This window comes from Oxyura jamaicensis, chromosome 3 (genome assembly GCF_011077185.1).
Source record: "Oxyura jamaicensis isolate SHBP4307 breed ruddy duck chromosome 3, BPBGC_Ojam_1.0, whole genome shotgun sequence".
Lineage (NCBI taxonomy): Eukaryota > Metazoa > Chordata > Aves > Anseriformes > Anatidae > Oxyura > Oxyura jamaicensis.
In genome coordinates this window covers 14,997,639-15,020,699 of record NC_048895.1, presented here as the reverse complement: position 1 = coordinate 15,020,699, position 23,061 = coordinate 14,997,639, and the positions used below count along the sequence as shown (strand labels likewise).

Below are 23,061 nucleotides of genomic sequence, written 5' to 3'. Positions count from 1 at the left end.
TCTCTAACCCGAGGACGACAAAAAGCCGCGTTCAGCGGCCCCCCCCCGGGGATGGGAACCCCCAATTTTTTTTTTTTTTTTTTAAAAAGGGGATAATTAAAAAAAAAAATCACCCCAAACCCCACAACGGGACGGGGCCCGGCGCAGCCTAGCTCTGGCCTAAGAAAACGGAAAGAAAGAGGAAAAAGTTTTACAATTTCGTTTTCCAAACCTTTTTTTTTTTTCCTTTTTTTTTTTTTTTTTTTTTTTTTTTTTGTCCGTCCCCCCTCCCTCCCACCCCCCACCCCCCCAGCCGGCATTTTGAAGCCGTCTGAAAAAGCCGCGCTGCGCCGCGGGCGGGCCGCTCACTGGAGGAGGCATTTCTCTTCCTTCTTGGCCATCTTGCCTTTGTTTTGCTCCAGGGTCCTCTCCAAATGCTCGTCCTCTTCCTCGGCCCTGCGGAGAGAAGGCGGCGGGAGGGAGGAGGAGGAGGAGGGGGGGGGGGGGGGAGGAAGGCGCCGCGGGGGTGCCCCCCCGGCCCCGCACTCACTGCTTCTCCTGGGCGTCCAGGTCCCGCACCAGCGCGTCCCGTTTGTTAACGAGAAGAACGAGTTCGTCCAGCAGCAGCTGCTCTCGCCTCTTCTGCGCCTCGGTCTTTTGCCAGTCTGAGGACAGGGACGACAGAAAAACAAAACAAAATACAAAAAAAGCACAAAACGCAGCGGTGAGCAGCCCGCTGCGCAGGGGTCCCCCCCACGTCCTCCTCCGGCCCCGGTCTGTGCGCACCTGCTGGGGCAGCGCCGGGCACGGAGTCGGCGGGCAGCCCCCGGCTGCTTCCCCTTTATTTGTATTTTACTGTTTTTTTTTTTTTCCCCAATTCGTTTCGTTTCTTTTCCCCTCGGCGCCGGCCGGGGCCGCGTTTCCCCGCTAATTCCCGGGGCGCCCTCGGGGGGTGGCAGCCGCTGCTCGCCGGCCCTTGGCGGACCCCAAAACCGGGCAGCACCGAGGGGACCCCTCGGGGACAGCCTCGGGGCTTCTCCCCCGGCCCGGCCCGGCCCGGCCCGGCTCGGCCCCGGGGGCTCGGGCCGTGCGCTGTCAGTCACGCCGCAGCCATCCCCGCCTCCCTCATTACGGAGGTAAACAATGAGCGAGGGAGCAGGAGATGCCGAGGGAGATAGCAGGGCGAGCGAGGAGGGAAACAGGGCACCGGCTCCGAAATTAAGAGGGGAAAAAAGGGAGGAAAAAAAAAAAAAAAAAAAAAAAAGGAAAAAGGGACAGCCGCCTCCTCCCGCAGCGTCGCGCCCCGGAGCCCCGCTCGGTCGCCCCCGGGGGCACCCGCGGCACCACCCGGCCTCGCCTCTACCACCGAAAAATAACCAAATAATAATAATAAAAAAACACCAAAAAACCCCGCGGGGCACGGACACGACTTTTTTTTTTTTTTTTTTTTAAATCCCGGCCCGACTTTTGGGTTAAGTTTCCCCCGTTTCCATCAAGGAGCTGGAGGAGGCGATTTTGAGCGCTTTTGGTTAGTCGGAAACTCTGCTTTTTGGAGCCGCTCCCTTTCTTGCCTTTTTTTTTTTTTTTTTTTTTTATCCCTTTTTTTCCTCCCCTCGGCTCCCCACTTTCCTCGGCAGTTTCAGCTCTCGGGAGAGCAGCCTTCAGGCGAGAGATTTCGGTGCTCAGCCCTTCGCTGCTGACTTTCCTGCTATTTTCCCTCCCCAAAAAGAGGCACTTTTTGTTGTCCAGCCCCGTGGGCTCAACGACACCACACTTCACGGGACAAAACTGCTTTGGGTTTCTTTTTTTTCCCCTCACTTTCTGCACCCGTTGGTTACTAGAGGCTGAGATACGGCCCGGCAGCAGGGGCTTTACTTGGTGTCCTGGAAAAGCAGCCGGTCCCCCTCCTCTCGGCCAGAAAGTCACCTGGCAGTAGGGTAGGAGAGGAGCAAAGTATTGGAGCAGGAACTCGCAGGCGAGCTCGGTGCGTCCAACAAGGCAGTGTTTTGGGGCAGCATCCCTGCCTGCAAAACCCCCCGAGTCTGACTCCTACCTGTTGTGCCTCCTGTGCACGGGTCGCCCACGCCGCCGGTCACGGCGAGGCACAAACCCCGGCTAACCTGCAGGTTTCCCAGTCGGACTGGTGGAAAAGCCACGCTCTGGGCAAAAATGGGATCCGAGGCGGGCTGTGAGCTGCAAGTGTTGGAAGCCCGAGCCCCCGCACCGCGCAGTTTGAAATTGTGGAGTTTGTTAAATTCACGTCGAAAGCAGAAATGTTTTCAATTATTCATCTTCGTTGACTTCATATTTTTTTTTTTTAATTATTTTTTTTCTCCCACTGCTTAAACTGATAATTACTCGGAGCAAACGGCCGGCCGGTTCCCATAGAAATGCTTTCATAGAAATGGTCGAAAGTTCTCGTAGTGAAACCTTCAGCCCCGCCACCCTAATAAATAAGCCCGGCACTTTGATGAAAATTAACACTAGTTTTGTAAAGAGCACATTGGGGGATTGCAGTCAAGTCTTATCTTTAGTTCCAGTCAACTAGCAATCCTGAAAGAGTTTGCATCATCATCAGAGCAGGCCATTTGATAGGATTCTGCTGCTGAACCTAATCAATCTATGGAATACTGTGGCTGTGCGGTGTAACAAAGCTAAAATAGATTTACAAATGGGGTTTTAGAGGATAAGCTCCTCCACAGGATTACATATTGATTTTAAATATAAAAAGCTTATCATATAAACCATAACTACAAAAATAGTGAACCTATGCATAAATCCTTTTAGAAGAGCACCCACTTCAAACTATAAGCCAAGAATAAATCAAGATGTACAAAATCCTAAAGAAGATCCATTTCTTGGGCAGAAAATGAACACGCTACCCCAAGGTGTGCAAAAATGAACTTATCTTTTCTAAGGAGGCATTAAATCTCAAATTAAAAAAAAAAAAAAAAAAAAAAAAAAGGAAAGAAAAGGAGGGGAGGAGGGGGAAAGGAGCCAGAGGAAAGGTGGCTGCGAGCGAGGCACCGCTCGGCCGCTGCAGGCCTGGAAGTGGGGCTGGGAGAGCTGTGCCCGTGGCAGCCCGCCGGCCTCCAGGCGGGCAGGAGGAGCAGCACCTCGCTGCCTGCATGTGTCTGGACAAACCCTGTGCCCTCTGTTTTTTGGGGCCTGGCACCCAGGCACAGCGGGTCCTCCTCATCCAGAGCTCCCGGCTGAAGCCCCCAGCGCTCTGCGGCCCCAGGAAAGCAGCGCTCCGCTCGCCCTCCCTTATCTCTGCGGCTGAGCGGGAGGGGAAAAAAAAAAAAAGGAAAAGAAGTCCGACTCTTTTATTTTATTTTTTAAAATTTTCCCCCCTTCCGTGGCCATCCTCAGCCTGCCATGCCTCCGTTTTAGCAGCTGGACGTGAGGACACCGGCTCCGCATCCCCGCGCCCCGCAGCTCCCGGTGCCTCCGGCCAGCGCTGCCCGCACGCCGCCGGGGCCAGCGCCGAGCCTTTATCTGCCTCCTGCCAGGCTGCTGCCTCTCTTTTTCTTCCTTCTTGTTCTTTTTTTTTTTTTCTTTTTCACCCCCTCCCCGTCATTGGCCAGCTAAGTAAACGGGTTGATGGATTTTTAAACAGCACAGTCACGCGTGGAAGAGTTAGAGCAATTTAGCAAAACAGTAATTATCACCTTTCAAAGGCTTTTTTTTTTTTAGATATTATTTTTTAAGTTCCAGTTTGGGTTGGTGCGTTCTGCCTTACAATCCTTTCTTTTAGACAAACAAACCGACCGGTCCTGTCCTGTTGTTTTATTTTCTGTATCTCTCTCTCTTTCTTCCCTGCCCATACATTTTAGGGTTGGACTCGGTGCCGGCAAAAGTGCGATCTGTCCTTTCAACTCTTTCCCGGAGCCCAACTGCTCATTAGCAATCGGCTAAATGGCCTCTGAGCGCAGAGCCTGTGCTGCTGGGGCAGCCAATTCTTCTGCGGGGAAGGCTCATTGTAAATGGCGTGTTTGCACTTGGCGCTTCCAAAAAAGTGCATCTTTGCACTCAAGCATATGTCAGACTCGGAAAGCAATACCGCGCTGACACTCGCATCTCAGGGAAGGTGTCACCAGCATGTATTTTGACATTTCGCAGTCGTTTTGTTAGGAGAGTTTCTCCTTTAATAGGTTTTTAGGTAAAAGCAGAGAGCTGCTAAAACTTCTAGTGGAATAATAACCTCTTTTAAGGCTTACAACGCTAAGCACAGACTTTGTTGCACAAATAAAATACAAAACCGAAATTTGCCAGCACCTACGTTTTCTCCCTAAGCCCTTGTTTACATATCACCAGTATCAAAAAAAAAAAAAAAAGAAAGAAAAAGAAAAAAGAAAAAGAAAAGAAAAAGAAAGAAAAGAAAGAGGGACAAAAATAAGACTTTCCTGGGTTTTGGCTTCTCTCTGAACTTGCAAAAAAGAAATTTTAAAGAGAGAGATTTTTGTTCAAGCCAGTATGCGAACGGCACAGGCACTCACAGGCTGCTGCTATGACGTCCCAAGACAGAAGCACATGTAAGAGGCAATTAAGCATTTAAATTTAAGATTTAAATCCAGTATCTCTCAACTCCTCTTTGGTTTTAGAGTATTTTACGTTTAAAATATTTCATTAGAATGATTCCCAATTAATCTGGCTTGTCTCTGCTGAAAGCAATGCATGTGTTTATGACTCCAGTTTTTCCACGAATATAGTGAGGGTAGTTCTTATGCAAAAACGTAACCACAGATGGATAGATAGGAAAAAGCTACCTGAAACCTGCTGCTTTTTTTTTGCTACAAACTTACGCTTCCAGTGAAGTCTCCAAACTAATTAGAATTGATTTATTATGGATCAGGTACCTTATCAGGTGAAGAAAGAAATTACCATGGACAGTCAAAGGGTTAAGAGGTCAATACAGAATAGCAAAATCAATTTGCATTGATTAGACAAAAGGTCCATTTTACAGAGCCCAAAGGATTAACTTTTAAGCAAACATCTTTGAACTATATGACAGCATTTGTGACTGAGAGGTATAAGCAGTACAGCATTATAAAACACTTAAGATATTTAAATAAGAAAATAATGCAAGCAATGGTTTAAGCTATCTGGATGTTTATTTTTTATTATGAATCATCCCTAGGATTATTGTACAATTCACTTGAAAGCCCTATGGAAAGTTTGCAATTGTTTCATTTATCCCGTGTGTCAATCTTCCCATGAGTTTTCATTCAGGTAAGGTGACTAAACTCTGGAGAGTTGCAGAGAATGGAGAAAATAAGTGCAAAGGATTGCACTAATCCTGAGGTTGCCTCTGATGAAATGTTTACTTGGCTAACGTAGTGTTTGCCACAGAAAAAACGACGACACTTTTTTTCCCCCAGTGAGACAAACTCATCGTTCATCTCCTACTAAACTTACCCAAAACGCGGCCGTGAGACCTAGCCAACACGCAGAAGTAAGGATTGCCCCTTCCCATTTCTGCGGTACGAAAAGCAGCGCGATACCGCAGGAAAGCCGAGAGAGCTTTACTGCACCGAAAACAACGAACCCCGTACCCTCCTCATCACTTTTCTCCAAGTTTATTCCAAAGAGACCATATTTTTTACGACATTTACCGTGTATCTTGGATTTCTTTTTTCCCCCGGAATAAAAATTTAGGATGGGACTGGAGACCCCGTGTACCTGTTGCGTGCTATCAGTCAGAGTTATGTAAATATCAGCATTAATTCTCAACCAGGCTCCAACACACCCTGCCCGTTTGGCAATTTTGGGCTGCCACCTTCGGCAGAAAGCACTTTCTTTCCCTCAACACCCAGTGCTGCTCTTACCTTCAATAGCAAGCATTGCTCTCAACTCCCGGTTCAGCAGTTCGTAGCGCCTTTCTAGGTCATGTTCTTTTTCCCTAGGCAAGTTGCAAAAGTTCATCAATATGTTAATTACTAAATCATTAAACACTTAAAAGAACCTTTAACTTACATTGATTTTAGGACTCGTAACCGACTTTTCTCTTTAACTTTAAGCTACTCCAAACAAATGATACACAAACTTAAAACCTTGCTCAGGTGGCATATTCAGTATCAGGGCCTTTCATTTTCTCCATCGTCGGCTTTAATTCCATCAGTTTAAGTCTATTGTAGTACGGGACATAATTATTTCATATTCATCCTTGGAGCAGCTTGTTGTGGAATGTCCTAAGCATAAAACATTCCCCCGGATCTAATGAACAAATTCCAGCATCAGCCTATTCACCAAGATAATATAGCGCTGGAAGTATTATCCTACATACATTCTGCCCTAATGAATAATGAAAATTAGACACGGGATTAGAAAGCTTAATATTTTAAGGTAGAATCCTCTGTCAAGTTCAGACACGGCAGGAAATTTGTGAGCACGGACTCTTTCCAAGGAAGTACGCAGGCATCTACACTAGGTGGCACACTGAAGGAAACAGAACCACTCAACTGAAGGAAGCTGGAGAAGAAGCGCCGACGGCAGAGCGCCTCTGCAACCCAGCGCCGTCTTCTCCCTTCCTCTCTCTCCTGTGCTAGAGAAAAAAAGTTTATTCGTCCTCCCTGTACCTGCCTCGCTTCGCAGGATCGGCGGTACCGTCACAGCGTGACCGATGCGCTAATATCCCTTCAGCAGTCCGGCGCTGCTCAGTGAGGGATGCAATTTAGTATTTCTGCAGAGCAGGTACCGACTCTAATTTTGCGCTCTCTCAGAATAGTCTGCACGTGTCACATCTGAGGCACAATACAAATCTATTTGCCTATTTCTAAAATGTAATTTTATTCTACTGTAGGGCCTTTGAAAATGTAACTACGCTTAATATTTCAGATTTTTTCACAGCTCTGGCTAATCTCGTGTCATTGCACGCTTTCCATTGTCAAGTTTGAAATATGAGAAAAACAAGTTACTTGACGTGCTCCACAAATCCCCCACACCCCTTGTTCACGAGGAAACATTTTGAAGTCGGACGGGGAGAAAGCAAAAAGTTTTGCATCTATCTGCTGGGTAAATGTTCCTGTAAATCAGCCTTCTGTAACTACACGTAACCATCCGTACTTACAGGAGAGAAAGCTGGTTCATTCGTCTTATTAACGCGTTCTTCTTATTAACCAGCATGAACCACTCCTGCATCATAGCTTCCTCTTCTTCCGTGTTTCTTCCTGGAATAGAAGGCATTTCATTACTTAGGTGGCATTTCACAAGTTGAGCCATGTATTTCAATTCAGTTGCTGAAGCGCCCGTCTCTAATATCACTGAACGTTACAAGGTGTGCTCTCAAATGGTAAAAATATCCCAAGACTACAATGCAAGAACTGCAGCCTAATGCTGTTAGCTCCGTAAATAAAACTTTGAAAGCAGACACGCTGCAGCGTATGTTTTAGTCTTCTTTACCATGCCGACAGACTCACCTAAACAAACACCTTTAGAAAGCACTGTATCTTAAATTTTACTGAAAGAATGCTATTGTTGCTCTGTTCCCAATAAAAAGTCCTGCTGCTGCTAAAAGACGCCTGGACATCAGAGGCTTCCAAACACAAAAAGCAACCCTTGTGGGCAAGATCCGCTCTGCCCAAGCAAACCCAGGGCAGTCAGGATTATGCGGTGGGGATCAGCGTAGCTGCAGAGGAGGTCATAATCCTGAACCCTTGGCCAAGGCGTGGGGCCCTGCTCAACTTCACTGAGCTTATGGCCACTCTTCCAGTGCTGCTCCTGTCCTCACCCATAGGTGAGGACACTCAAAACAAGCACCTGGGGTCCAGCTGCCTAAGGAACCCCCCGTGCATACATATGGGCTGGCAGCCCCTTCCCCGACCTGTGCCCATCCAGGTAGGATCAAGGAGACTCCACAACCTGCCTGGACTCTGCATTTTTAAGAGTCTACGTTGCCACCTCCGCACTGTCGCACAATGGAGGGGAAAGGCAGACCCAGGATGTCCCTGGCTGTCCTTTCGGTGTAGCTGGGTCACTTGGCCAACAGGGTGACCCAGCCAGGGGACTGGAAGGAAACTCCTCCAAGTCCGCCATGCAGACTGCACCTTTGTAGTGACCTCCCTTTCTCATCTCTCAGGTTGAGGAGCAAAAATGACATGGGCCTTGTTGAATTATGAAACCCACACATTTCTTAGGGTTCAAATTAACCTGGGAAGAAACCTGGAACAGTGGCAAAGGAACACGAGCAGGGGCTTCTGCCAGCTTCCACATCCATTCACCAGGAGACAGACCGTGGGCACGTTTGCATTTAAGCAGCTTGTGTGTAATATAAGGATAACCACAAGTACCTATCTTGCAAGGGTGCTAAAAGTTAATTCTTTGATGTCTGCAAGGCGTTTTGAAATCTCTGATGCAAGGTGCTGTACAGTCAGGGAACTGCAGGATCCCTGGGTGCAGAGATTTAGTTTCCAGCATCAGAAGCTGGAAAGACACCAGCAAAAATACTGCTTTGCTCTGAGAGAAAGCTTTCAGCTCCTGGATGGGGGCATTTGAAATGCGTGCACGTACGTGCCTGCCACACACACACGTTCAAACCCACGTGCCACGGCGGCGTGCACACACAGACCTGCACAGAGCCACCTCCTCAGCCAGCCTGCTTCTACCCCGTGGCCTCTCCAGGCTTGGAGCATCCCCACGAGGGAAGGCAAAGGAGATTAAGAGTGAAGTGGGTCCATTTGGAGTGGAGCTGGTGGGCCCACGTGGCTAAATGAAGTTGCACCATTTGGCACGTTCTTCTTCCAAGCAGGAGGAGCAGTGGCCAGGCTCTGCTGGAGCGATGCCGGGAAGAATTTGCCCTGTAGAAACACCCTGCCCCCAAGACCTCCACTTCTGGTTTCATGCAGAAAAGATTATGCCACACTCACCCAGCACTTACAATCATATTCTGCAGTTCAGCGCTGCCCCGAAGAGGATTAAGTCCTATAGGTATAGTTTGCTGTTAAGTTGCAGATCAAAGGAATCGCTGTATCGGTCCAACTAATGGGGTCTGCTTCTAGAAGCAGATGATAATCGATAGCATCAAGCTTTCACTGACGTGCACCAAGTAGCTGGAATTTATTTGGGGGTGTCAAGGAAGAGGAGAGAGATTGCTGCTTCACCCCCGCAAAGCGATCCGTTTATTTTGTGGCACACGAGATTGCCACGCTGCAGGTGAAAACAAGTTCTCACAACAGAATTGTGTGGCCATAGTAACATTTTCATCGATTTATGGCACCAAATTTGCTGTTCCTAGGGATGGTCTGGGATCTCCAGATACATGATGCACTCTGAATGCAAGCCCTTGCTGCATTTCATTTTGCAAAGCCTTTACAAACAGACACACAGAGATGGGACAGAAAAGTTTTGGAGCAGCTCGCCTCATTTCTACCAGCTGAGGATCTGAACTTTAATTTCACGACACACAGCCTCAAGGGAAGGACATAAACCTAAGATAAAAACTTTTGTCTCTTAAGACATTCCTCCTAACAAAGTCGGTTGCAATGCATAATGAGAAAAGATGTAGGTAAAGCTCACAGACCTTACAGGTGCGTTATTTTGGTATTTCTACGCTGCTAGCAAAACCCACGGAATATCCTCTGCCGAGGCTGTTTTAAAGCGAGTTAACAAAGTCGGTATTGTTTTACAGAATTTTTAATCTTTTCGGGTAGCTGTTTTTGTATTCACTTTGGCCCATGTGATGCCCTGACACCGGTCATGTGATAGTGGCTGCGATAGGCACAAATCCCTGGGCAGCAACAAAAGAAGAAAGAGGGAAAAGAAAAAGCTGAGAAAAAGCTTGCAATTTGGAAAAAGGCCAATTGTACCCTGGTGAAGGCCTTTTTGATCAGTGAAATGACACATGTGTGCAATATTAATAGCAGTAGATTGTGATATTTTCTTTTTTTGTTGTTGCTGTTGACCAAGAGCTTTTAAATTCTTGTGCACAGAGCTGAAACAGATTTTTCCCAGGCAAGCAAAATAAAGATGAACTGCCATACATATAATTTTTAAATAACTGTTTTCAGCAAATCCGGAGCCATTAGCTAATTTACTCCCTCCCCCCCCCCCCAAGCCCCCCTTTGGTGGAAGGATGCAGCAAAACACTTTCAACAAAGAAAAACTCGGTGTTATTTCAACAGCCGTATTGCAAGCTAAACTCAAGTTTGCACTTTCTAAACCAAAATACACAAAAAAAGCCTTTCCCCCATCTCATTTCACATTTGCACCCCGTAAAACCATGCTGCTGCAGCGGTCGTTTCTGTTTCCGCTTTCCAAGTGTAAAACAAGGATTTCATTTACTTGCTGCAAAGGTTTGAAAATTAAAATCAGAACAGTACCCGTGTTATTCTCCGAAAAGAAAAATACTGTACAGATTATTCAAATGAAGCGAAAAACATGTTTGAGCACAAATCGATACCTGCATGCAAACCCCTTATCTGAGCCAGGACAAGAGGATGAAAATCTATAAATAGCCCACAGATCTTAAACTTAAATTTTGGTCCATAATACGTGCATTACACTAGTGTTTTGGATAAAAATCAACAACAACAACAACAACAAAACCCTTTTAAAGCTAGTAAGTTGGACCATTACAAATTAATCCTGACTTTAATAACTGGTTAAAGACCCCTTCAGCTTTATAAGTAACAAAAAATATTAAAGCCTGTGATCACAGCGAGCTTTTCTCATTTCTCCTCTAACCATTTGTTATTTAATCCAATACTAGTAATCCAATTTGTCCATCAGACTTTTAAAGGGCAGAATGCAACTTCCCCAGCTTAGACACTTTTCAAAGTACAATATATTTTTCAAATGAATGCTGGATGTTTCATTTTTTCCCCAACTGTTCCTAGCTCTAATGTATGAGGCAAAAAAGAACAAGATGAACATTGTTCGTACTGATTAAGTAAGAGCTCATTAAAGAGCTGTCAGTGCCGTACTTTGAATATGCATGAAGCATATAATCAGATCTAGTACCGTCACTAGAGGAGAATACGGTAAGTACAAAGGATTGATTTAATTACTTAGAGTGGGCTGTGGTGGTAAAGCAGTCTTGTTAGCGCAAAAAGAAAAGGAGGTTGTATTCTGGCACGGTTAGGGGAAAAAGGCAGTTTTAGCTTCTGCCACAATACTTAATCTCAGGATAAAGCACTTTACATTGTAGCTTAAAATGAAGACTGTCAGTTTTCTAAAAAGACCAGAATTCATCTTATCTTGTTTAACCTCACCTGGTTAACTATCTAGCAGAGCAGATTCATTCTCTTTAACACATAATTACGGTTACACCTTTTATCCCATAGCTCACTAATGACTTCTGAAAGCAGTCTTCAAATAAGACTGGTTAGCGCCGCAGCCATCCTCTGCACGCACAAGGCACGGTAAGAGATTTGAGAAAGGCAGAACCAGAAACTGAGGCGAAACAGTAAGTACACACGTCCTTATGTAAACAGACAATACAGCCTTTGATGTTGTGCTTTATTACTAGATATGTTCTGAGGCGAATTCTGGCAAGGTTCCTCTAATCTAGTTTTCGTCTTTTTTCTTCCTCCGCTCTTCCTTTCTTTTATTTCTTTTTTCGGTTTTGTTTTGTTTTAAATCAATACACTCTGGTTTTATTCTTCCTCTAGGAATCCAGGGGAATTCTCTCACATCAACTCTCAGTGCCATTTTCTAATTTCATTGTCTGGCTTGAGTGGTGAAGGATGCGTGCTCTATTCTTCCCTTCACTTGACATCTACCAGAACCCTCCTCGGCGATTAGGAGCGAGCCCAGCACCAAGCCCGCACTAGCCCAGGACTCTAAATTCTGCCCTCGGATCCAAGAAACTCCCACTGGCTTCAGAGGTGTGGATCCACGCTGCAACAGCTCCTGCACAGGCTTCAAGCAAGGCTGCAGCATGCAGTTCGGTGATTTTGTCCTAGGAAGCCCGAATTTTAATAACAGCCAAACAACCAACAGCAACACAGCCTCCCCTCCCCAACTTTGGTTTCTCCTGGGGTTAATCACACGTATTCAAATGGTATTTTTGTGACTGTGATTCAGTTACAACTTGAGCCAATTTTCATCTTCAGTGCTCAAGAATTACAAGCATGTTTGTATGTTACCATTTTTTTTGAGAACAATACGAGGGACTAGCTTATTTTTTAGTGCTGCACAGCTTCCAGGCAGTCTTTACAAAATACCTTTCCCCTTTACTTTCTTCAGGATTTACAAATAGGTTTCTGTTTGAACTGTAAGCTAATTATTTGTTAAATATTTAAATAAGGAGCGTTTGGACAAATGGCTGTCCCGAACTAATTTGAAAGAGAGATCGCTTTTTTGTTTTTCTTTCCTGCTGAAAATACTTCCCAACACACCCCTTGTGATTAGCCAGCTATCAGTACGTGTATGTGCCATTAGATCCATTATTTTTAAGCCTTTCGGGCAGCTAGTCATTAGATAAACCAAATATGGATTAACATAGCAAAACTGTACATTGCTAAGAAAACAGAGAATAAAGTGCTACAAAACACTGTGAATACCACTTAAAAGGAAGAAAAAGCAGCAACATGCAGGGACAAGATTAGTTTACAGTGTAAATGGATGAACACAGTAACTCCTCTACACTTTATACCATCGTAAATCTGTCAAGATAAGCCAATAGATTCATATTTTAAAAAAATCCTTAAATGTAAATGTATTTAGCTGTTGTGCAAAAATGAATTACAACCTACAGAAGATAAATAATAAAGGCTTTCTATCAGCATCCCAAACCAGCCCATTCAATCTGGCAAGAAATAACAGGTTTACAGAAATCACTTTGCATGCTGTCTCGAGCAGTAATTGTTTTTAAATTTTATTTGCACTGAGTATAGTGTGTGCCATGGTGTCACGGTTAAACACTGACAGCTCCCCATCTCCCCATTTACCTCGACAGAACTACATGAAAAACAACCTACTTAAGACAGAGCCCATTCTTCCCCCATTTGCTGGTGTTTACACACAGTTTTAAAACAGAATAGAAGAAGCTTTCTTCACTCAACACACTTGGGTGAAGAGGCCAGCAGGAGAATGCCAGCCCATGCGAGCTGGAGCGGGGCGAATAATGACAAAAACTGGCCAACTTCGCTAGGGCCGTGCTATTTTGGTGTTTGACAGGGGCGAGATGGCCACCGAGAGCCGTCCAAATGCCGGTGAAATCCACAAATTTAACGGGAAGCTCTTTTGAAAACCTACACCACTGTGTTTGTTTGCCTGCTGGAAAAATAAATAAATAAATAAATAAAGTTGCATTCATCCAATCATGGGGATGCGTTTTTACGAGTTTCTGTATTAGGAGCGACCGGACAGATTGGCTTGTTTACCTGAAGGAGAACATGAATAGCAAATAAAGGAATAGTTTGAGGATGTGCCTCATCTTGTCTCCTAAGAACCTGGAGAAATGCACTGAAATTGAAGGTGGTGTGTTTAAAACCGATAAAAAGAACTGCCTTCCCTCAAAGCCTCGTCATTTACCAGTAGGACTCGTTGCCACAAGGCGATGTTGAAACTGAGAGCTCAGCAAGAATTAAAACCGAGTTGAATGGTGACTATGGGGAGGCAAAGCCGTAGCAATAAATATCCCAACAAACAAACAAAAAGCAAGAGGTAGGAATTGGATCTGCCTGCTTTAGGACACGAGGGAACCTTTAATTTTTAGAGGTTGACTGAAATGATCCCTGGGGACAGGTTAGCCTGTAGCTGGCCCCTGCAGAGTTTCTTTCCCCTGCCAGGGTTCAACTTGAACCCATCCCTCTATGAGACAATATTCCTGAGCAGATCACGGGGCTGATCCACCGTGGCAATTACAGCTTTACAAAAAGGAAGCTCGGGCAGGGAAGAGAAGCAACACCGTGTGTCGCAGCTGACCAACGTCACGTCACTCGCAAAGGCTGGTGGAAGGTCTCGAACCCTTCAAAATCAACAGCAGACTTTCCACTGCTTTTAACAGTCTTCTCATCTCACCCACTGTGAACAGTTTGTACACAGATGAGCTTTCATTTTGAAAGCAAGTTACTGAATTTAACAAACACTTAGGCAGAAAAGTCCACATTCACAGCTAATATTCCTCCTAAAGATGAGTTACACCAGACCTACTCCAAAACACATCCAACTTGATTGCAAGTTACAGTGAGGATCTGGAAATGACTAGCCATTCACAGCTCTTCCCTGAGTGCAACTGAGGCATCCCAAAAGAGACCTCTCTGTTCTCTTATTTAAGAGGACAACCTTTGGTGGAAAATCTCAGAATTTTGAGTAAAATAGCTCTAAGTGTCAAAACAGAGCCTGCAGTAAGCACCCCACAGCATGAACAGAAGGGCTGCTCGACCTTGAGCTTCATACCTCCCATTTCAGAATTACCATGCCCAGCTTTCTTCCAGAATACTTATTCCTTTCACTGAACAGGGACCTCCTTCGTTATTATAAATCACTGAAAATGAACGAGAATAGCCACCAAGAGATAGACAGGACGGGAGCCCTCTATATATGACACTGCAGGAGTGCTAGCTATCAGAGGAAGCCCTAGAATGATTTTCCTAGTCTGAGCTGGATGGGAAAATGCCTAAGGAACATTAGAAAGGCAAATTCATGGCCACTAACTTGCTGTCTGAGAGCAGTTGAGAAGGAGACATTGATGTCCACACAATGAAGTCTCATAAAGGTAGGTGCCGACTGCCAAGAATCTGCCAGGCAGAATTGCACTGCAGTGCATTGTCTGCCTGTTTCAGCCCCTAAAATACTGTAACCCTAACGAAACAGAGCCTCGACCAAGGGAATTCCTTTATCGCAAGAACACATCAAATTAGCTTAATATCAAGCAGGAAACTTGTAATTTCTTTGGCTTCTGAGACACAATAAATCAGAGAGCCTATTTAAAACTTTGAGAGCTGTGTAAACAGGAGGTCAGGGCTCTGACCACATCTCAGCGCAGACAAGGATTTATTCTACCTGCAGTGGGACTGACTCACAGAAAGACAAACATTTGTGGCCTGCCGTCTTGGCAACCTAAAATTATCACAGGATCAAAACTTCCACAAAAGATGAACTGCCTGAAAGACTGCAGATTTTTTTTCTAGACAACTCAACAGAGTGGCCACTAGAAAATAACAGAAAACCAACTGAAACAGAACGCCTGGGCTTGATCAAAATGAGTGCATTTTAAATGTGGGGTTATCAACCAAGACCAAGAAAATGAATAGCTCATGGCCCAAAATTCAGACAGCAAGAGGTGAGATTCAAGTGAAAAATCTGGAGAGACTCCTGTAAGAAAGCAGTGGTTCCTTCCTGAGGATAGTGCCTGCAGGGACCCTAGCACTGGGCAGAACCAACACGTGTCCTTCATCACACTCTGCAATTCTTTATTCCCAAATTTTCTCCCGTAGCACAACTTCAGAAGAAGCACAGGCTTGGGAAGAGTATACATCAGACCCTTGCTTGCAGCACAGGAAACATGCACTGTTAACTGGGACACTTGAACCTTTGAAGCGATGGAAAAAAAACAATAGTTGACACTTGGAAAATCACCAAGAGCAGGATGATGGTCTGGCAGACAAACTATTTTGCTTGCAGGTCAAAAAGTAGAGTCGGATGCTTTGTTGTAAGTGACAGTAATTACTCCATGGCTCGTGACTACTTCTTAGCCCGGTTCACACCCCAGTTGCCTGTTCATGTGGCGAGAGATGGCTGGTTACAATCCTGAAGTCAGAGGGAAGCTAACCTTAAAGTCTTTGGAATGTGCTCTACTATTACATTATCCCATTTCCACCAAGTGTTGCCTTACTTCCTTCAGGATATATTCTCCTGGGCCTGGGAAGGGGCAGTGGACAGAAAAAAATCACTTCTTTACTGGACAGGGCTGAGTTTAACCCAAACAACTGTCTGAAGGGAGGTAATAGCTAGCACTGATAGAATGAGACCTTCTACTGATGGTAATGAAGACGCCTCGTCTTACAGGGAGTTGGCAGGTTCGTACCTCTGGGACCCAAAGCTTCCCAGGGCTAACTGGGCAAGTTCAGCTCAGTTGAGGTGTCCTGGGGCTCCATGGTTTCCAGTGTTGACAGAAAAAGTGATTTCGGTGGTAAAAAGGAGAAACCCGAGTAAAAATAACAGGGTTTTCTGTAGACTGCAGTGGCCCCATGGGCTGGAAGCCCCCGGGGTGACAGAAGTGCATTTCTCCTCACCATTCTTTTTACAAGCAGGAGCTGGTTGCAGAGAAAGCTAACTTCCAGGCATAAAGCCAAAGCCTATGCCGACCACATGAAAGACCATTTATACAGCAATACCACAAAGAAAGATGGAAATCAGTTAAAAGAAGCAAGTGTCTGTTGGGTCTTGCAAGACTTTTGGAAGGCTTGCAAGTCTATTCATAGCGCCTAGGGCTCTCCCAGAGTAGCCTCCTGCTATGCGGGCAGCATTGCGTTCGGGCTCTCTTCTTCAAGCTGGCTTCAAGCACTTTGTTGACAGGTTCTTTCAAGGCAATGATGAGGCTACAGCCAGGGAAGTGCACGGAGAGGAGGCCGACCTCTCGTTCAGTCCTTAGGCAGCCAACGGCAACGTGGTATTGCTTTGAGAAAAAAAATAACTACAGTCATCGTCGCTGCTGAGCTTCTTTACAATTTAATGAACTTGGCCTGGGAAAGCTGAACATGTACGCTGCCCGCCTCTGGTCTCGGACAGGTCTCTTCCTGGGAACTTCTGCCTGTAAACGCATGGATCTGAGACTGAAGAGATGTGGTGAATGAGAGAGTCAGAACCACGCACTCCGGGGTTTGGCATGGTGTGTTTGTTCAGTGGGAGCTCCTCAGCGGTAGAGATGCCGGGCATTTGGAAAGGTACGGCTGGCTGATCTTCCTTTTTAGCGAAGGCAAGCCAAGATTGCTTCACAGGAACTGCTGAGAGGAGGAATTAGACTGGAGAGGAACAAATTGGCCAGCAAGAGACTTTGTGGAGGCAGCACGACAGAAGGAAAACTGAAGAAAGGCTGACAAGCCTCAAGAACTCAAGAAGTTCTCAATTGCTCATAAAATCCCAGCAACTACAAACATACTGCTTGTGTGGAAATGAGCATATGAAAGGGGAAGATCTGGGAAACTCATGTCAGGAAAACATCTTACTAGCGATCCAATTTATTTGCCTTAACAAATTCTAATGAATGGCTTTGCACTGCTTGAATTCAATGCTAGCAGGCGTTTCTTCAGAGCTCTGTAGGCTTCAGTGTGATTCAAGGCAGTCAAGTCACACTTAGACTTGACATGGAACACATTGTAAACGTGACCCAGACCGAAATGTCGTCACACTTCTCTCACCCAAAGTTTTGGTAGCTGCCAAAACTCCCGTTCCCATAATTCTGACAAGTTGACATTCCTGAATGCTGCAGAGAGAAGCATCTCGTGAAGTGCTTCATCATGTTACTGGTCCAAAAAAAGCAGTAACTACCAATGCATGGTTTTGTGAAATATTATCAAGTTACAGTAAAACACTAAACCATCTTCTCGTGCTCAAGTGTCAAAAACCTTTTATTTTGCCCAACACAAATTGCTACTAGTAATATACTGCTGGCCTCCTAAACTTCAGATGTATCTAGGAGGAAATACAGCAAAAACCCAAACCAGTGTCATGTACACATCATTCACATATCTATGGTTTTTTAAATGCTTTTGCTCACCTTTTATGTTAAATGCAAAAATGTCGATGGTAAAAATACTGCATTCGGCAATACCTTTTGGTTTTCTGTGCCATTATTATACTGCCCTTTCTCTCACTCTGGTTTGGCACACGACACCATCTTTGTCTTTCACAATTCAGTCAGACAACTCTCTGCCATTGCGTGGTCTGGCCAGCTTTCAGCTCACCTGAGCTTAATCATGCTGAACTAAGCAAAACAATCACACGTGGAAAGCAAGGGTGGCACAATGCTGGAAAAAACGTGGTGTTATTAATTCCTTCTTTCTGATTCTGGTAGGATACGAAAATATGAAAAGACCATACTGATTTCCCTACCTCGCTACAACTTCTTCCTTACGTATATGTACAGACATTTTTCATACTTTCTGCTTACCAAGCAAACAACTGCAGCTATGCTTCTCCTAAGGATTCACAGCTTATCTTGTGGCAAGAGAGGGCACGGTCAGCCTGTTGGTACGCGTGAGTTTGGGTAGGAGCAATAGTTAGTCCAAGGAAGTGTATTTTGAAGAGAGAAGCAAGCATACAAAAGGGACTAATATACAAATGTATCCCTTCCTGCTGATAGAGAGGACCGTAACAAAAACAACTTTTAAATGGAGCCCATCTCTCAGGCAAAACTGAACATTCATAATTTTCCTCCCCTGGTGCTAACATTGGCGGATATAAACCCACATTTACTTCTGAAAACGCCAAAGAGAATTGCGAATACAATTGTTTTTAAAAGACAAAACTTGTTTTCGGGAGTGTGGTACCTCCTCCTAGCTTAGCCCCCCCTCCCCAAGTGCAAATTCCTATTACAGACCGACGGAGTCCGGTAGGAAGCATTCAAGACCGTATAATGCAGGCTGGTAAATACAGCTTGATAATCAGGTTTGTGAAGGTGCAGAGCATATAAGGGATTTATTTTTGATAGTGAATCTGTACACATATACATCATCAAGCACCCATTGAGAAGCAGAACACTCCAAGTGATTAATACAGCTAAAGGGGGGCAGATAAGAGATCAATGACAAAATCACCTGGTAAAAAAAGTAAAAGGTGTTGCATTAAAAGGGCTTTTACTTTGCATGCGAAACAATACAGAGAAACCTGTATTTTAGCACTTGTACTCAAGAAGCACTCCGAAGTATGCCAGGATGAGAACAGAAACCCATCCTTTCTAATAATCTTGTGACAAAAGCTAAAAGACATCATCCTATTAACTAGTGATCTCAACTGCTAATGCAGAGTACTTCCTGGTGCCTTTTATGTAGAATGCTGCTATTAAAAAACCACTAAACATTCACTGTGAACAACACAGAATCATTCATCTTTTATCAGCATCTCTTGTTAGAGGAGTATGAGAGGGGCTGAAGGTGTCATTGATATTATGGAGTGGAAATTAATCAGAAATTTTTCTCATATTTTCCTCATCACACTAATTTACTTTTGTACAAATTTCCCCCGCTAAAAAGTTCATACCCAGCCCCCTGTTGTACGCTTTTAAGTTGAGAATATTCAACGAGTGCGTCAACTGAAAGGCACCAGGTCCCAACACAAAAAGCATTCGAAATTCTCATTTAGTTGTCTTTATTTTGCTAGCGCCATGTGGTCCTTGAAGATGTAGAAAACACGGGAAGCCGAGTAAAGATCAGAGCAAGCTCATTAGCATTCTGACAAAATTGGAGTGGTGGAGATGTATAGTTTGCCTAGTTTGTCGTTTTGAAAGCTACCGGTGGTAAGCTTTCTATTTCATTGTGCTTTTGTCTTTTTTGGGGGTTTTCAACGCAGCAGGGTGTTTGTTAGCCTAGGTTTTCACAGTGCATTGTGGGAACCTTCCCTGCACATTCAGCCTATATAGTATCATTCGAGTTCAAGTCAAAAAGTTTTTTTTTCCTATTTATTTCATAATAACCTAGACTGATGCAGAATCGTAGTCTGGCTGTCAAAACCCATCCTGCCAAACACCTGTTTTATCAAGTAAAAAAATATATATAAAAAAAGAACAAAAATCCCCCCCCCCAAATAAACTCTGAGCTGCGTTTAAAAATAAAACCTTTTAAACATGTTGCTGGTTTTCTTCAAAAGACAAGATAAGAAGAAATTAATTTAAATTCCACTGTTTACAATCAACTAGGAGTGCATTTGAGACAGATCCAGTTGATTAGAATTCAAAAGAGACTCTCTCCCTCTGTAAGATCCCAATTCTATTTCAGAGCCTCTTGAAGGAATGATTGATTTATACTCTAGAATTATGTAAATAATGAATTACCTCTTAGAAGACCTAAAGAAGTTATTACTCCGGTCATTTGATTTTTATTTTTTTTTAAACATAAGGCTCACTTTGAAGGGCTAAAAGGGCTACATTAATGCTGCTATCCGACATGAACATTTCCAAGTCGTAGTGAAATGGATAAAGGTCTTTTTGGATGAATTTATCTGCTAAATCCTTGCGGTTGCCCTCCTATCTCGGATGATGACCCAAAAGAATGTCAACAGCTCATTTCCCAGAGCGCTGGGAAGAGCCACCACGCCAGCCATAATCTGCACGTTCTCAAAGCGTCGTTTCAAACGTTACATTTCACAAGCTTAAAGAGATTCCGCTCTCATCTCCGCCATCCCGGTGGCACTTTGGCCATCAGTGCTTGGGGAAGGCTGGCTGCGAAAGCTGGAGCACGACTTCCACGTCGGCATCCCATCGTGTCCGCGAGCACCCACGGGATCCCCAGCGCTTCGAATTCATGTTGCTGAATTCATGGCCACGCCACGGAAGCAACAAGCCAGCTCTGAGAATCCACGTGTATTAACTCAGCCCTCATTCGCTCTTTGTATTTTTTTAATATAATGTGTCAAAGTGCCAAAGCTGCAGATATCCCTTCAGTGTGAAAGGATAAAACCTGGCTTGAAAGGAGTTACAATGGTCGTGATTCCGATACAGTAAATTTTACAATGGGATGGGGATTAAAGATTTATTTACTTAGCAATGAGGGAAAGGCTAACCAAATACCAAGAGAAAGAAGCGCTTCACACAAAACCTTCTAAACTCTTTCTTTCTGTTACGTGTTCGGACAGCATTGCTACGTTTGCCAAAATGGCAAGTTTCTTTTCTCACCAAGGAAACAAACGGCCAGGCCAGCAAGGAAACACGGGCCTTTAAAAACAACAACAAAGTATGGGCAGGTAAGGGAGATGCCCCCACCAGCCTGGCCGTGCGGATTGCCAGGTCTCCACTTCCCCCTCACATTTAATTTCTAATTTCACCCTACGCCCACGTGAAATACAGTGGATTTCATCACGGGGGATTGAGCAACGTTTCAGCTACACACGAAGAGCTCTGTTCCCTCCCCAGCCGAAAACAAAACCCCAGCCCACAGAACGCAATAGCAGTCATTATTTTAAGATTAACAAAAGGCAGAGTTTTGCCAGCTCCGAGGTGCCACCTTTATTTCCAATCTGCTTTTAATCACTCAGTTCCTTTTCATTCAAACTCCTCGCAGAGTCAAATAACCTGGAGACTGTTACACGCACCACAGTGGAGAGGACTGAATTATTTTCTATACTTTGCAATGTGCTTATAGCTGCAAAATTATTTATCTCCTCCACTGCATTCTGCTACGAAAGTTTCCTCAAGAAGAATCGTCTGGACCAGCCATATCAAATTAGAGGGCAGTCAGGAGTGTCTAAGTCCAGCTTTAAAACAAATATCATAACAATTACTTAGCCATATGGAAAATAGGGTATGTCTTTCCTGAAAGCTTTTATACATTTTCTATCTCAAATTTCAACTTCATTAGAAACTATTTCTAACTTGCAAGCTGCAAGATTGCTAAATATCTGACTGCTAACTCACCATGAAGAAAGCGGCTCTTTTTAATGGCACAACTTTTCCAAGATGCAAATGAACAATAATCTAATTTCGAGAGTAAATTAACTGAAGGATTCATTTTAATATGTTGCAAAGTCTCAGGACTGAAGAGGCAGTTGCAACTTCGGGAGCACGCGCCCCCCCGCTCCCCCCAGGCTAGCCCGGCGCCCGCTCCCCCAGAGCCCCGTCCTCAGAAGGGCTCACATTGTACTTGTGTTTGGGTTCCTATGACTTCAAGGCCAGATGTTTCACAAATGACCAACAATCGGAGGTTAGAATAAATTAATGACTGATTTCTGAGCTTTGATGGAATTAAGCATACTTCTTTTCTCAACGTGCCATGTGAATGTTCTCCCGTTAAACTTTTTTTTTTTTTTTTTTTTTTTTTGACAAGTGAGGCCACCCGGCAGAAAACAACTGATGCAAAACCCAGGAGTAATCCCTCTGTTTAGTTCAACACTGTGGTTAGCCTTAACACTGCCTCTATTATCCAATGGATTTAGAGAAACTTTCATTTATTTGTTGGCCTCAGTCTTCAACTTTGTTGCCTTCTTTAAAGAGCCCAAGACCCATTCCTATGTAAATACATTTGCATGCAGCCACAATGAAACTTTCTGGGACTCTGATTAAACTTGCGAACCAGATAGCTGCAGCGTGCAGATTTGTGATCTTCGCGCGAGTGCTTTCCCAACTACATACGAGTAAATGAAGCTGATGTCAACCCTCGCTACGGGCAGGCCGGGAGTTTGAAAGAAACGCTCCGCCGCAAAGCGCACCCCAAATCCCCTGGTGCCGCCCCGAAATGGCGGCGCTGCCCCGCAGACAGCACCCAACGCGAAATCACCGCCGTGACACAATATTTATGGCCAACAAAAAGCCCTTTTCATCCAGGAGCTGTTGAGACCCGTGCTTTATTTGCTACAAAACGTCACCTTCTCTCCGAGCCCCTTCCTGCTGCAGCAGGACAACAGGATCCCTGTTGTAAAAGTGAGGATTCTCAGCTCCTGGTTCTTGGCTTGTTTTTTCTCGCTGCCTCTGTTTATAAAAAGTACCTAGAGTATAATGTATTATTATATACTGTACACAATGCAGCCTTCTTGCAGCCAACTCAAATAGAAAGCTTTGCATCCAGCAAGTCTATTATGAAACAGCACCGGGATTAATCCGTGCAATTACAACCCTCAAAAAATGCAGGTGGACAATCGGTGCAATTTCACTGTTCCCACATACAAAATGCCAATACCTTCAAGGTTTATGTTCTGCAAGAGAGGCACGATGGACTTCAGGCATACACCAAGAGCTGGTTTTGTAATTTCACTGGCACTGATGACTGTGGGCCAGGAATTGCAACCTAATATATTCTTTCGGTATACATTTAAGGAGATAACACCTTCTTCCAGGGGCAAAATGAATCTCTCTCTAACTTCTTGTTTTTGCAGTACAAACTGTTTAAATGTAGTTTTAAAAGCTTTGAATCGCTAACTTATTAAAAAATAATAATATTACAGCATTATTCAAGCCCACTGCTACGATGATTAAAAAAAAATGAAGCCCAA

General features: G+C 44.5%; 1 protein-coding gene and 1 long non-coding RNA gene across 13 annotated transcripts in view; one reads left to right on the top strand and one right to left on the bottom strand.

Annotated features, from left to right (window-relative positions):
• Positions 1–83: 83 nt before the first annotated feature.
• EHBP1 (EH domain binding protein 1) overlaps positions 84–23,061 on the bottom strand; it is a 208,428-nt gene continuing 185,450 nt past the window's right edge. For 11 of the 12 annotated variants that reach the window (XM_035322052.1, XM_035322050.1, XM_035322051.1 and 8 more), the window contains 4 exons: positions 7,049–7,148; positions 5,808–5,881; positions 530–644; positions 84–435 (listed from right to left, as the gene is read on the bottom strand). In XM_035322052.1, coding sequence (XP_035177943.1) covers positions 345–435; positions 530–644; positions 5,808–5,881; positions 7,049–7,148 — 380 coding nt within the window. In that variant the 3' untranslated portion in view covers positions 84–344. Of the gene's footprint in view, positions 436–529; positions 645–5,807; positions 5,882–7,048; positions 7,149–21,868 lie in introns of those variants that run through there. The other variant, XR_004749520.1, reaches the window with a different exon arrangement.
• Positions 11,001–12,710, top strand: LOC118164510. The gene is made up of 2 exons (XR_004749524.1): positions 11,001–11,380; positions 11,586–12,710. It is a non-coding gene; the product is annotated as an uncharacterized LOC118164510 (long non-coding RNA).